The 15,267-nt window shown below is 57.3% G+C and overlaps 1 protein-coding gene and 1 long non-coding RNA gene across 2 annotated transcripts in view; one reads left to right on the top strand and one right to left on the bottom strand.

Annotated features, from left to right (window-relative positions):
- The window catches only part of CNIH3 (cornichon family AMPA receptor auxiliary protein 3), a 133,422-nt gene extending 123,852 nt beyond the window's left edge, over positions 1-9,570 (top strand). Inside the window, exon 6 of the mRNA XM_040451945.1 lies at positions 9,431-9,570. Within this exon, the coding sequence (XP_040307879.1) occupies positions 9,431-9,464 (34 nt within the window). The 3' untranslated portion in view covers positions 9,465-9,570. The remainder of the gene's footprint in view (positions 1-9,430) is intronic.
- Positions 9,571-10,787: 1,217 nt separating this feature from the next.
- On the bottom strand, positions 10,788-14,144 carry LOC121015179 (uncharacterized). The gene is made up of 2 exons (XR_005783680.1): positions 13,362-14,144; positions 10,788-13,101 (listed from the first exon to the last, which is right to left on the bottom strand). It is a non-coding gene; the product is annotated as an uncharacterized LOC121015179 (long non-coding RNA).
- Positions 14,145-15,267: the final 1,123 nt, after the last annotated feature.

Raw genomic sequence — 15,267 nt, 5'->3', positions numbered from 1 at the left:
ACAAGCGCGGGGCCTGGCCCAGAGTTGCTGGTTGTTCTTATTCTTCCACACCCCGTCCTGCCCGGTGCTGCGGGAGGCGAGTGACGTGTGGCCCTGTCGCGCAGGCCTTCACAGGGAGAACGATCTCGGGGCCTCTGTGTCTACCGTCAGCCAAACCCGCGTCTGTAAATCATTAAGGGTAAAGACCCAGGAACAGCACTGGACTGGACCCGAAAGAAACTTTCTTGGTTTGTTTTGGAGCCCCACTTCCTAGGAGTTCACCCGATGGAAGAAATAACTCAAAAACGGTGGCGAGGAAGGCGAGGGACGGAGCTTAAGCCTACACTGCACGTGCATAGCGGGTCAGAACGGCTGCAGGGCCAGCCTCTTGTCATGGATGCATTTCAGTGCGTGGGGGGAGGCTCAGGACAAGCTGTGAGGACTTCATCATGACCTGGAAGTGACGGCATGCCGTCGGTCTCCATGGCACGTGTGCATGTTTTGTACTCAGTCCACATGGTGGATCTAAGGCTCCTGACGGCGCCGGGGGGACCTGGAACCCTTAGTATTGAGAAAAAGGCCTTTGCGTTAAAACAAGGTTCGTCCGAGCCCTGCCACCTTCCAGCCCCCGTGGCCTTAGGCCAGTGGCTTAATCTTGTAAAACGGGGCCGGTGACCGCACCCGCGTCACAGCATCTTTGGGAAGTGGATTCAAATACTCAGAACCCTGCACGGCTCCTAGCGACGACTGGATGCTCCAGAGCTGCGTAGACTCTCCCACGTTCACTGCCCTGTGCGCTCGGGCCCGAGCCGCGGAGAGCCAGAGAGAGAGGAGGGGTCACCGCCACGGATGAGGCTTCCCCTCACACGTTGTTCGGGCTTCCTGGAGGGGGTCGTTTTCATGGTGGGGGAGGCTGGCGGTTTCCCAAGCCTCAGAGAAGGTGGAAACAGCCGAACCCCCCGAAAGAGAACACGCCTGGGTCTCAGCCGCACCCGCTCTGTGAGCTCTGCCATCCCCGGCACAGGCGGGGTCACCGTGTCTCATCCCGCTTCTCTGAGGTTGACAGAGAGAAACAGACACGAGGCAGGTTCAGGAGCAACTATTGTTGGTGACACAAAGTGGCTGCAATCAGCCTGTCCTTTTTCCTGGAATAATGCTCTGCACGGAACACAGCCCCTGGTTCCTGCTCTGGACTTGGCGGTGTCCTCCCACCTGGCGTTGCCCTGCCCCCACCCCTCCTCCTAACACACCTGCCCCGCCCTTGGGGGAAGGGCTGGATCTGTCCCCAGCCAGACATTTGGCGTCACCGGGGCCCTGCTGACATCCCGCCAGCACCACACATATTGGAGCCCAAATACTTCAAGCTCCTTCCACGTCCGAAACTGCCACCCTGGCCTCCAGTCTGACCCTGCTCCTCCTGTGGGGGGACAGACGTGATGATGCGCGGCCCTCAGGGGACAGCCACACGCGGCCAGCCTGTTGGGCGTGGAGGGGCCTGGCTCCAAGGCTGCACCTAGAGGTCGGGGTCTTCAGATCCGGCCGCTGTGTCCCAGGTGGACGGTTCTCGATCAGCGACCTGTCCCGGGGAGGTGACTGTCGCCCCGTGACCAGCGGGTGCCGCGTGCTCCCTGGAGATGTGCGAATCGGACCTGTGACCCCGCTGCTTACACCCCGCCGGGTGGATGTGGCGCTGTGGCAGGCGAAATACGGCACCCCCGCGCCTGGGCCGGCCGTGTGACTCGTCCTCACCTGCAGAGCGCGTCAGGCACGCCGCGTGACCGCCACGCCTGGGCCTCAGCGCGCTCCCTGTCCCTGCTCCTGTTTTCCAGGAACGTTGCTCAGGAAGATGGCATCAAAGATGCCACGGCCACCCCAGTGACCGAGCGCGGGGGCCCGAGTCGGCCCCGGCAGGACCCGCAGGAGCACCCGCTCGAGCAGGACCCGGAGGAACGGTGAGCGGTCTGAGCCCCCAAGTCTGGAGCTGGTCTGTTCCACGGCACCTGCAGGTTAGCAGAGAGAAAGTTGAGATTCGGGGCCGCGTGGGAACGGGCCCCAGGGGGTGGGGGGGTCGACGGGCAGGACCGGTTCCAAATGTCCGTAGTGGTAATGAGGCCGTGTTCACCTGTAGGGCCTTCTGGTTTGCGGGGGTCTTCCGCAGACCTTAGCGCCATCGATTGTCATAGCGTTCCTTCTGGTTGCGGGCTCCCCAGAGACAAGGAGCGGGTGGTCCAGTGTGGGAGGGGCTTCCAGGAAAGCACAGGGAGGGAGAAGGCACCGGCCAGGGCTACGGCATCTCAGGCCAAGCTTCTTTAGGTCCTTCCCGGGGACAAGGAAGCCAGACTTCATTCTCTGTGCCTCTTGGTCACTGGTGCAGGACTGCCGGTGTGAGGGGCACAGAGAAGGGAGAGCCAATTTCCAGACGTTTCTCGCCTCCTTCCCTGGGGGCGGAACTTTGGAAAGGAGCTGCAGGCCCTGTTTGTTGGGAATATACCAGAAGCAGGCAAAGCCGGGAGTGTGGGGAGCCCCTCTGTGCTGGGGCCTGGTGCCCGGGCACAAGTCCCCGCAGGGCACCTGGTGCGCTGTGTGCCTCCGCAAGGGGGTGGGGAGCCAGTGGCAGGCCCTGAAGGGGCCTGGGAGGATGTCCAGAGGCGGGGCTCATGGTCCTGATGAGACTGGAGGCTTTCTGTCTCGTCCCACCCGGGACTCCATCACTAGGAGACAATGTGGCCGCAGCATGGCCCTGACTTGCATTCTGTGTCCCTTTATGGGGTCGTCGGTCCGGTGAGGCTGCGAGAGGAGGCCAAGGGAAGGCTCGGGAGCACAGTCCGTTACGCTCCCAGGTGCTGGCGGCGGAGGCTGCGGGCTCACAGGGCCATGTGAGACACCAGGCGGTCAGGAGACGAGAGAGGAGCGAAGGAAGCATCAGGCCGGAGGAAAAGGCAGGCAGGGCTGGCGAACAGCCGAGGACGGGCCGGCCGGTTTGAGGCCCGTGGGCTGGGGGCTACGGGATGTCCCCAGTAGTACGTGGCCCCGGGATGGTCGAGGCAGAGGAGGTCCCCCCCAGCCCCGCATGGTCACTCTGCAGATCAAAGGCACGAGGGGGCCTCTGCTGCTCCAAGAACTGGTTCTCTAGAGGGGGCAGTCCCTCCCCAGCCAGAGCAGGCTTTAAGATGTCAGAATATCCCACCGTATGTCCAGAATACGAGAAATGTTTGTGATACAGCTTCTCAGCAAAAGGCGTCCCACCTATGATTCTTTGCTTCTTTCTTACTCAGTTTATTTCTTTGTTTTGAGAGCGAGAGCGAGCAGGGGAAGGGACAGAGAGAGGGAGACAGAGAATCCCAGGCAGGCTTTGAGTGGTCGGCGCACAGCCGGATGCAGGGCTCCAACTCACGAGCCGTGACATCGTGGCCTGAGCCGAAAGCAAGACACAGACGCTCAGCCGACTGAGCCGCCAGGCGCCCCTATGATTCTTTGCTTCTTGAGAGAAACATCCCATGGTTTATCATTATCGAACTCAAAGCAATGGCAAGTGTCCCAGAAAAACTACTTTCACGTGTCAGTTTTAAAACCATGTTATGCGGGGCGCCTGGGTGGCGCAGTCGGTGAAGCGTCCGACTTCAGCCAGGTCGCGATCTCGCGCTCCGTGAGTTCGAGCCCTGCGTCGGGCTCTGGGCTGATGGCTCGGAGCCTGGAGCCTGTTTCCGATTCTGTGTCTCCCTCTCTCTCTGCCCCTCCCCCCGTTCATGCTCTGTCTCTCTCTGTCCCAAAAATAAATAAACGTTGGAAAAAAATAAATAAATAAATAAATAAAATAAAACCGTGTTATGTGCCGTTTGTCAGATTAGAAGCTACGTGATAATCAATTTGAATTGGGCTGGTTCAAAAGGGTGACTTTGGTTAACACGAGCAGCCAGTGTTCGTCCTACATTTAACTATGTTGAAATCACTTCAGACCTGGAAAAGACATAGTACAAAGCATTCCCGTGTAGATTTTACTTAGGTTCCCCACGTGTTAACATTTCACCACACCTGCTTTATCATTTCTTCTCTACCTACGCACGTGCACAGACACGCACACGCACACACACGTGCGTATACACACCCACACACAGACACGATTATTTTTCTGAAATGTTTGAAAGCACCGACCGCTCTATATTTTAGCGTGTTTCCTAAACACGGGCGCCTTCTCTTACCTGACCACGGTGCAGTTGGAAAAGTAATGCGTCGACATCCCTCTGATTTTAACGGAGGACCTGATGCAGTTGGCTGGGTGTACTACCCGTGTTTTGTTCTAGTCCACGATCACGTGCTGAGCTTAAATTTTATTTTAACATTTTTCTTTATTTTTGAGAGATCCAGACAGAGCGGGGGAGGGGCAGAGAGCGAAGGAGACCCAGAATCCGAAGGAGGCTCCAGGCTCTGAGCTGTCAGCACAGAGCCCGACATGGGGCTTGAACCTACGAACCGTGAGATCGTGACCTGAGCTGAAGTTGGACACTTGATGGACTGAGCCACCCACGCGCCCCTCTCACACGCTGAGTTTATGCCCGTTTTTATTTCAAGTGAGGTTTGCTCTGATCCTGTGTTCACAGTATCAAGTGCCAGATTTGCCCATTGTCAAGTTAATGTGGTTGTCTTTTCTAATAAGTATTTGTGGGCAAACACTTTGAAACTGTAAATATCCTGTGTCTCGTGCTTTCTCTCACGGCTTTCCTCTCTTGTGAATGGTTCTGGGCTGAATCGATTGCGCTGTGCTGCTTTCCAAGTGGGGCTTTCCTGTTGTCCGTGATACTTTCATGAGTTGGAAAAGCTTCTCCTTCCCCCCACCTATTTATTTGCGTCGGTGTGGATTCATGGGTTCTTTTGTTTTACTGGATATAATCCATGGTGGTTTTGTGGTTCAGATTGTCCCGTATTTGGTCAGCAGAGCAGCTCCAAGCTGCCTCCTCTGTCCTTAGCCCGCCCTCATCTTTGTGGAGCATCTGCTTGGTTTCTGGCTCACGAGATGCCCTCGGCTTCTCCTGTGTACTCAGGGCCCCAGCCCTGGAGCAAACCATTTCTCCAAGGAGATGTGCCTTGTGATTGGAAAATGAATTTGGAAATCAAGGTCTAGGCACTGGGTATGCTCGGTGGGTTTCCCTTCTCTGGGGTCAACGTGAGCCTCCTCGGTGAGCAGACCTAGGACGTGTGTCTTATGGAAGTTTCTACAACGTGAATATGCTCCTCCACACCCATCATACCCACATCTGCGTGTGCGTGCACGTGGCCATGAGCTCAAGTCCACGCTGACACCTCCAGGTCCCCTGCAGCACCACACAGGGTTCATTCTACCACCCCCCCCCTTTTCTAATTTATGAGTTTCTTCTCCAACAGTGAGAAACCCCTCTCACTGTCTGCAATGAACAGTAAAACCTTGGTTTGCAAGCATCATTCGTTCCAGAAACATGCTTGTAATCCAAAGCACTTGTATATCAAGGCGGATTTTTTTTTTTTTTCAACGTTTATTTATTTTTGGGACAGAGAGAGACAGAGCATGAACGGGGGAGGGGCAGAGAGAGGGAGACACAGAATCGGAAACAGGCTCCAGGCTCTGAGCCATCAGCCCAGAGCCCGACGCAGGGCTCGAACTCACGGACCGCGAGATCGTGACCTGGCTGAAGTCGGACGCTTAACCGACTGCGCCACCCAGGCGCCCCTCAAGGCGGATTTTAAGAACCATCGGCTCAGTGGTGATCATGTGACGTTCAGCGTCACATACAACTCGTATCGCAAGACGTCGCTCGTTTATCAAGTTAAAGTTTATTAGAAATGTTTGCTCGTCTTGCGGAACACTCACAGAACAGCAATCCAAGGTTTTACGGAATTAACTCATTTGCTCGGTGCTAGAATAGAGCTAAAGTTGCATTGGAGTTGGTGACCCCATGAGCCCCAGTGAAAACAAATCCGCTAACTGGAGCACAACATCCATTTACCTACAGTAAGTCACTCCAGTAACGTAACTTCTGTTCCCTGCGCCCCTTACCCCCTCCAAGTGGTAATTTTGCTCGTTGAAATACAGTTCGGGTCACTGTACAGACACTAACATGATTTTTTTTTTTTTAACATTTATTCTTTTTGAGAGAGAGAGCATGGGCAGGGGAGGTGTAGAGAGAGAGGGAGACACAAAACCGGAAGCAGACTCCAGGTCCTGAGCTGGCAGCACGGAGCCCGACGTGGGGCTCGAACCCATGGACTGTGAGATCGTGACCTGAGCCAAAGTTGGAGCTTAACCAACTGAGCCACCCAGGAGCCCCTAATTTTTAATAACGTTTTAATGGGGGAGGGGGTTCACAAATGCAAAAGCACGTAGGGCCCACGCGAGCCACACCGTGGCCCGTGGTGATGCAGCTGGGGCTGCGAGGTTTTCCACTCCGCACGCTGTGTGCTTTTGGCCCAGGCCAGGTGGGGGTCTGGACTGCGTGCACCTCGAAAAGCTGGAACGTGAGGGGTGTCTGTAGGAGCCACGCAGGAAGCTGTGTCTTGGGGACCAGGAGAGCCAACGAGACGGGACCCCCTTGTGGCTCTTTCCTGTCCCCAGGAGTCCGAGGGATCTGGTCAGGAGCGCCCGTGGGAAGTGAGGATTGGTGCCCAGGAAGCAGTGTGTTAGGGAGCGTTTTTAAATCCACATTACTGGGGCGCCCGGGTGGCGCAGTCGGTGAAGCGTCCGACTTCAGCCAGGTCACGATCTCGCGGTGCGTGAGTTCGAGCCCCGCGTCGGGCTCTGGGCTGATGGCTCAGAGCCTGGAGCCTGTTTCCGATTCTGTGTCTCCCTCTCTCTCTGCCCCTCCCCCGTTCATGCTCTGTCTCTCTCTGTCCCAAAAATAAATAAACGTTGAAAAAAAAAATTTTAAATCCACATTACTGTCTGTGCAGCATACGGAGGATTTTGATGTGGCGGTAACGTCCCCCTCAGCAATTGTTCACGTCAGCCGTTGGCACGCGGCCAGTGTAACTTGGCCCTTTTCTCCACTCCTGGGTGCTGGCCGCAGTGGCCCCGGGGTCTGCGTCTCTCCGTCTCTGCTGACACGCTACACCCATAACAGGGGGACTTTAACAACATTCCACTGGATTCATTTGAGATTGTAAATAGAATTACCGATTTTTTTCCAAGTCACCTGTATTTTTGCCGGTTTATGAAACGTGCGGTTCTAAACACCACGGACGCGACAGTGTGGGGTGCAGCCCGAGGAATAAGCAATTATTTGCTGCAAAGAACCCAAAATAACCCCGTCAGGTGGTGCCCAGGGGCTTCCATCAGGGGTGGGGAACGAGCCGTTGTCAGTGTCACTGCACCGTGGCTCGATGTCACTGCTCTCCGTGTCCTTTGTTCAAGCACGGGCTCCTCGACTTCGGTGCCTGTATGACACGGTGAGCCTGCAGGGAGACGCGGAAGGGGGGCCATGTGCCTGCCCCCCAGCAGGCAGGACTCAGTGACAGGTGCTCAGGCCCTCCTCCCTCTGTCCTCCCTCTGTCCTCCCTCAGGCCCCCCTCCCTCTGTCCCCCCCCCCCAGGTGAGCCCAAAGGTCACAGCGGCCTTGTTTCTGTGACTTCATATGCGAGTGGCTGTTGTGACATGTACCCTTACAGGAGGGGGACACCGTCTTGTTGAGAGACACAGACCCCAGCGTGCCACACGCAGCTCCTCTCCTACCCCCATTACCCCCGAAGGAGAGCAAGGAGCAGACAGGGGAGCCCGAGCCGGGGCCGGGGCCTCGGGGCAGGTGATGGGTGCCTTCCTCTCTGGGTGCTGCGTCCCAAGAGGGGGCCGGGGACACCCCCCGGGATCGGTGAGCTTCGTTCTCAGTCCCAACTTAGCTTTGAAATTACAGGAAGAGCTTTCCACCTGTGAAGTGAGAGTTTTGTCAGATTAACCTAGAAAGAAAAAGTCAACCCCAGGTCAGGGGCCCATCTCTGCCACCCCCCACCCCCCACCCCCACCCCCACCAAGGCTGCTCTTGGAACTGTCCTCTTACCAGAAATGCAGCTGGGCTCCTTAATGGTGCAAAAAAGCCCCTCCGTCAAGCACTGGCTTGGCTCATTCAGTCCGCTGATGACTCGAGGGCCCAGCGAGAGAGTCACAGGGCACAGCCTGGTCCACCTGCTGGGTCTGCCTCCCGCCCCCTCCCCGCTGCTGCACCTCAGAGGAGACACAGCTGCTCCTTGGGCTCCGGGCTCCGGGCTCCGACCCTGCGGCCGCCGCTCTCTGGGGACCTCGGCTCCGGCTCCGAGCCCACTCCCCCGGGGGCGCCAGCCACGTGTCAGGACGTCTAGTTGGGGTTTTCTTGTAAAGGGGGCGGAGAGCTGGGCATCATCCCTTTCAGTGTTGGCTGGTTTCCCCCGGTTTACGGTTTGCAGTAGCCAACTAGGGGCAAGGGCAGCATTTAAGGAACGAAATGGAACAGGGGTGCCCGGGGTCTCGGTCAGTTGAGCACCCACTCTGGATCTCAGCTCAGGTTGTGATCTCATGGTTTGTGAGTTCAAGCCCCGCGTCGGGCTCTGTGCTGACAGCTCGGAGCCTCCTTGGGATTCTTTCTCTCTCTCTCTCTGTCCCTCCCCGCCTCGCCTCGCTCTTTCACTCAAAATAAATTAATTAGAAAAGAAATGGAATAAAAACAGCACAAAATAGATGAGGGCCCAGCACAGGATGAGCCCCAGGAAGCTTCTGTTGTGTTTGTACGAGTGTGAAGGTCTTGGATGTGGGACCATAACACTGGTTTCTTACGAGATCGTCCTCACGGAAGTTTGAAAACCGCGGGTTCTATTTTACCACGTCTCCAACTCTGTCTGCTGGATCGCTTGCCTCAGAATTACCTGGAGGACGGCCTGGTAGTTAACATGCAGGGTCCAGATGCCCACAGGGCACGTCTGAGGGCAGGGGTGGGGAACCTGCACTTTGGTCCCCTGGTCTGGTCTTGTGTCCATGTGCCCCACATGCTTGGAGCTGCTTGCCCTGCGGACCAGTTCTCTGTGCTCCTCTACATCAGGACCTGGTCCATGCAGGGGTGCGGGGAAGTGGGTTGTGTGGGGCTCAGTGCCCCCACTTCCCTGCCTGGTGACTCAAGCACTCAAGTTGGTGGTCCTGTCATTTTAACAAGGTTTCACGGAGCAGAGACCCAGAGAATCTCATGTAGCAACTGCTCAGATCATGTTTTTTTTTTATTTTTTATTTTTTATTTTTTTTGAGACAGAGAAAGACAGTGTGAGCAGGGGAGGGGCAGAGAGAGGGAGACACAGCAGCTGAAGCAGGCTCCAGGCTCCGAGCTGTCGGCACGGAGCCCGACGTGGGGCTCGAACCCACAAACTGCGAGATCATGACCTGAGCCCAAGTCAGATGCTCAACCGACTGAGCCCCCCAGGCGCCCCATGGAATGTGTTCAAAACTCTAAACTGCATTGTCCTCCCTCAGCACGTGCGATGTCTGTGTCTTTGAACCCGTGTGAAGATGCGGATGCGATGGCGTGTCTCCCTGTGTCATCTGCAAACTCTGCCGTTGGAGCCCCTGGAACCGCCGCCTCCATCTGGTCCCCTCCCCTGCTGGCTTGTGCTGCCTACAGGGGGCACTGGTAAGTCTCGGTCAACCGAACATCACAGAACATCATGTCGAGGGGCGATGGGGGGGCTGGTCCTCCGGAGAAGGGGCAGAGGGCCTTCCCCCACTCAGCCCCCTCCCACACTGGGGGAGTCCGGACAGCCCTGTGTTTCCTTTCCTGCTCCTGTCTTGTCAGGGGGACATCGTGTGGCTCCTGGCTGTTCCCCGACACCCCTGCCTTTCCCTGGGATGACATTTCCTGACCTGTGTCACCAGCTGCACAAGGAGAGACCCCAGCCTTATTTAAGACCCCCCCCCCCAGCTGTTCCTGGAGTTTCTGGGGAGACTCTCATGAGAACCCACAGAAGCCATCTCATGTCTCCCCAATTGCCCGTGAAGCTTGTCTGGGCTCTGATGCAGGCAGGACCCCACCTGTGTGGGGGGAGGCCCACCCAGCTGCCTGCCCTCATGAGATGGGTGTAGACTTCACTGAGTTGGGGCCACCCGGCCCCAAGCAGGAAGGAGGACAGGGCCCCTGCTCTGGTCAGTGTGTGTGCTCCTGGGTCACATAGAAGCCCCTAGAACCTCCACCCTCCCTGCAGCACCTCTCAGGGTGTGGATCCCCGAGCCCCAGTCTCCCAGAAGCCCCCGTCCCCTCCTGGCAGCCCCCATAATCCCAGCCTGTGGGCTCTCCCCCGCCCCGTCCAGCTCCCCTGGGCGAAGAGATGCCCCTACTGCACAGCCCGCAGATAAGACGGCTCTGAATCCAGGTATGGACCCAGCGGGCGCGAGCCGGGTCCTTGTGGTCCGGGTGTTTCCCTCGTGTCTGTGCCGGCCCTGGGAGGAGCCGACGCACACAGTGAGGGCCTTGCCCCTCCGGGCACCCAGCTCAGAGCAGCAGAGTGCTGACCGTCCGATGTCGGCACCACTGGCTGTGACCGGCGAGCCAGAAAGCCTTTCTCCCGGGAAATGAGCCGTGACAGGTGGCCCTGCTGGGTGTCCCTGCTGAGCTCAGCATGTTCCCTGAATTCCCATCCACCCTCCACAAAGCCCTGCTCCCCACCGGGACCAGAGAGACCTCGTCAATGGCACAGTTCTGGCTACGTCCCTCCGGGGCCTGAAGCCTTCAGATTAAGGCCCAAATCCTTCCTTCCCATGACGCTGAACTGTTGATGGGGTTTTGGGGTGATGGGGGTTCGCAGCTGATGGTCAAGAAAGAATTCTCGAGACATCGTTGGTGCAAAAGAAGGTGATTTTATTGAAGCACGGGGACATACCTGTGGGCGGGAAGAGCTGCGCTGGGGTCGTGAGGAGTGACTCCTTCTCTACTGTAGAGGTGGGGAGGTAAAGGCAAAACGGAGGTTTCTAGAAGGACTTGATACGCTAAAGAGGACCCAGAGGGCGCCAGGGGCCTCGCTGCTGTCAAAGTTGTTTCCCTCTACTAAGGCCTTACCACCAGGAGGGGCGGGGCTCCTGGACAAATGCTCTGCTCCGTATTTGCCTCGAGCATTTGTCTGCGGGCTGCAGGTCACGAGGATGTTCGGTTTCAGCCGCTGTTTCCTTCTGGCCTGTGTTCCCCCATCCCTGTGGAGGGGAGGGTGATGTGGGGGCTCCGGGAAACTGAGTCTACAGGTTTGTAGGGATGAAGCCGTTGATAAGACCGCCTTTGCCTTGTAATTTACTAACAAGATATGTGTAACCTGATGGAGACTCATGTCCTGTATGACCGTGATCTCTCTCAACCATTTGTTTTTCCCTTTTGTCCTTGGGCAGCCTGGAGTGCCTGAGGAAGGAATGTCACCCATATCCCACCTGGGGTCCGGGGATGCTAGCTTGTGCTGGGCCTCGGCCTGCCTTGTGGTCCCTCATCACTGTCACAGCGTCAGTTAGTGTGTGAGGTAATGGCGGGGTCTTGGTCCACATGCAGGCACGGGGCTGGGACCACGGGGCTCCTCGGTGGGTCCCTCCCCAGTCCTTGACCGTAGCTGGACCTTCTCACCTGCCCCTGGGCTGCAGGCTCCCAGGAAGGACCAGCAGGTTCTGCAGGGGCCGTTTCTGAGCAAGTGTCGGGGTGACCATGCCACGGCCGTCCTCTGTCCGGGCAGTTGCTAGTTCCACCCAGACTCGGGGAGGCCGGGACCTGCCTCTCGATGTGCTGTCCACGAACTCACAAACCTGCGTCCTCCCGAGTTGTGGCGGGACGCGGAACAGCCAGATAACGGGGTCCACCTGCCCTGACGCCCCATTTATGTTTCTGGGCTCGACACCAAAGCACAAAGTCGCGATTTTAGCAGCCTCGTGCAGCGGCCCTGGGGTGACTCCTAGCGGGAAGTACTCAGCGTCTTCATGAGATTCGGGGTGAGAGGTGGGGCATCCACTGCTCCCCTGGGGGCAGCGGGTCCATCTCCTGAGTCAGGAAGGAGACCCTCCCCTCCCCTCTGAGCACGGAGCAGCAGCGTCACGTTAAGTGGCTTATTTTCGCTGCTTTTCTCCTCGAGTGAGGGAGCCCCAGAGCGGTCATGACTCCTACGCGAGCGGGCGCCTGCAGAGCAAGGCTGGAGGGAGCCTTGGAGCAGGTGTGGCTGTGCCGAGGGAAGACCACAGAGGATGGGTTGGCATCGGACACAGAGGCTGGCGGGCGGTGGAGGCCGTGAAGGCGCAAGGCCAGGAGACGTTGGCACAGTTCTCCCTGGCGGATGGGCAGCGGGTACCTGTGCCGGCGGGGGGTCCGTGTTGAGGTGGAGGTGGGAAGGGCCCGCAGCCGGGCTCCGATGGACACGATTGAGCCCTGGGGTGCCCATTACGTGGGAGACCCTGTCACTCTGTCACAGGCGAGCTGCGTGCTGTGAGCAGAGCCTGACCCATTGAGATTCCCCCAAGGTGACCGTCGGGGTCACAGGTTTGTTAAAACACTGTGCAGGGGGGTGCAGGGAACAGCAGGAGCGCGGCCCTGCCCTACCCGGAACTTCGACTTGCCTTGTGGAGACAGATCATAAAATGCTAAATGTACCCGTAAGCGCGCTATTTCAATAGTCACGTCATGCTGTCGCGAGAGTGACCGGGTGGTGGGGGGGTGGGGCACAGGGGTGTTGGGAAGTACTTTCCAGAAAGGCTTCTTGGGGGCCGAGTCCTCTGAGGTGAGACTTGCAGAATTCAAGGGGCGGAAGGACCTTCTGGCCGGAGGAGAGAACAGAGAACAGACACGGAGGCCCCGAGTCAGGAGGGAGGCAGGGAGGCCTGTGGGCTGGGAGGGGAGGCCAGGGGCTCGCCGTCCAGCTGGATTTTGTGAGGAGTCTGGATTTTACTCTAAGGGGAAAGGGAGGGGTCAGACCTGTGGGGCTCATGGGGGTGTCCAGTGCTCAGAGGAGGCCACGGGGGACTGGGTGCCCGTTCTCAGGAAGGTGCTCTGGGTCACGCTGGCCTTCCCTGTGGTCCCGTCTCTCCAGGTGGGCAGCCGTTAGAGCTCTCAGCTGAGTGCCCTCTGCCTTGATGCTCCCATTCATGTCAGGATATTAAAGCACAGGAGGCATCCGGTAAATTCCGCGTTCCTCAAGAGGACAGTGTGGCAGTAAGAGGCTGTGATGGGCGCCACGCAGGAGGGAGGCCATCGCGAAGCTGTCCCGGAAGGGTGCCGGCTGCTTTGGGAGAAGAGCCCTGGGGCCTGCAGCGCGGACGCTGGGTCTGGGGCCCCCTTCATGTCACCCCTGTAGGGCGGTGTGAAAGCCATCACGGTCCCCCTTCAATTCCGGATGCCTCTTCTGGGCTTCCCCATCGGGCACGGGGCCCTAGCCTGGCAGACTGGGGTTACCTGTGGGCTTTGGTGGCAGTCACGGTGGCGTTCTGCTGCCGCTGTCTCTTCGCCTGACCTCGAGGGACCCGGCTCCGCCTGCCTCTGGGTCACGTTGCTCATCTGGCCCCTTGGCACCCGAGTCGGTACGAGAGTCAGGGGTGTTGAACGAACATGCCGAAAGGCGGGCAGTTTACTCCCTTCTGGAGATCGCGATGGACACTGTCTCCTCCTCCACCAGGTCACAGACCCTGGTTCACCCACGTCCACCCTTCGCCACGTGACTAGGATGCTGGAACGCGGTGAGCGGCGTCAGATCCCATGCGCGGGGGCTGAGAGGCCCTGGCGCGGAGCATGGGCGGGAAATCTGTTGAGAGGATCAAGTTCGGGGCAAGGGCACAGGCCCAAGAAAGACGCCCATTTGAAGCCCAGAGAGCTTCTCTGACACAGACGAGGGGGGGAGTGTGGTCAGACGTGGCCACGTGGGTGAGGGGGCTTCTCTGACGCCGACCTCATACACGGCTGCTCACCCTGCAGCTCTTGCTGCGTTTCCAGGGATAAAACCCTAGATTGTAGTGACGGTGGTGACCTCTTTATTCCTCTTCCAGGGCCCCAGGGCTTGCTTTTAGGGGCCACATGATTTGGTCAGAACACTTTCCCTGCCCCCCTTCATCAGCGCTTCCTGCTCCAGACCACCGACGTGCCTCCTGGAATGGTCGGTGGCATTGATGGCACAATTTTCTTGCTTCCCACAACATTAAGTCTGAGTTTTTATTTTTTTCTTTTTTAATGTTTATTTATTCTTGAGAGGGAGACAGAGTGTGAGCCAGGGAGGGGCGGAGAGACGGAGGGAGACACAGAATCAGAAGCAGGCTCCAGGTTCCGAGCCGTCAGCACAGAGCCCGATGCGGGGCTCAAATTCGTTAATTGCAAGATCTTGACCCGAGCCGAAGTCAGTCGCTCCGTGGACTGAGTCACCCAGGCGGCCCCGTGTTTTTCTAAAGGAATATTTCCTGTCTCCACTGAGGCTATGATGATTTGCGGCACTGAAAAGAAACTGGTAACTAAACATTCTGCTTTCAGTTTTCTTCTAGAAGTCTCTCCAGGTGAGCCACATAAGTATAGGAGGAGGTGGGGCGGGGAGGGGTCCAAAGTGCTCTTCTGTGTTCTGAGGTGCAGTAGCGAGTTGAAATAGACCCATTAGATCTTGGGGAAGAGGTCAATATTCTGAGGACATCTACTGAAAGCGGTCTCGGGAGCGCTCAGAGGGAAGGGCTGATTAAGTTCATTTAAACAAATGCCATCTGTTATTGAGCCTGTGTGTGCCCACCAGGTCCTGCGGGAGCCACCCAGGACTAAATGGCCCTGCCTACCGGGCACATATAGATTTCCCAGGGAGCCTGTCCCGCCATGTTGGAGTGGCTCTGTGCTGGCCTCTGGGCGGTCACCAGGCAGGGGCGCTCACTAGGGGAGCCCTTTGATCCTCTGTCCTAGGAAAAGTTTTACAGCGTTTTGTTCTGAGTTAACCTTAGGCCAGGAAATTAACACTGACGCGGTACAATTAATCAGCCACAGATCTTACTCAGAGTTTGCAAATTAGCCCACAGATGTCCTTTTTCTGGTCCAGGATCCTGCATTTAACGCCCATGCCCCCTTAGTTTCCTCCAGTCTGCATCTCGAGCAAGTTTTAGCTCGTAGGTTTGGGGGATTCCCTTTCTCAACAGCTTTACAAATGCAGGTCCCCCTTTGGGGACCTCTGCTCCGGAATATAATACCGATACTAATAATAATACTGTTTCTAGTAATTCCTAGTAATGGTGAATGTCTCTTAGGTGAACCAGACGCCGTTCATCGTGTTACATTTCGCATCATGTGAACGAGCCTGTGAGTTGGGTTCTGTTCCCGTCCAAATCTTTCAGCAGAGGAA

The sequence above is a fragment of the Herpailurus yagouaroundi genome, unplaced genomic scaffold, assembly GCF_014898765.1.
Source record: "Herpailurus yagouaroundi ecotype Mexico unplaced genomic scaffold, PumYag 205, whole genome shotgun sequence".
In the NCBI taxonomy this organism is placed as follows: domain Eukaryota; kingdom Metazoa; phylum Chordata; class Mammalia; order Carnivora; family Felidae; genus Herpailurus; species Herpailurus yagouaroundi.
The sequence above is the reverse complement of the archived record's forward strand: the minus strand, read 5'-3'. Positions and strand labels throughout refer to the sequence as shown.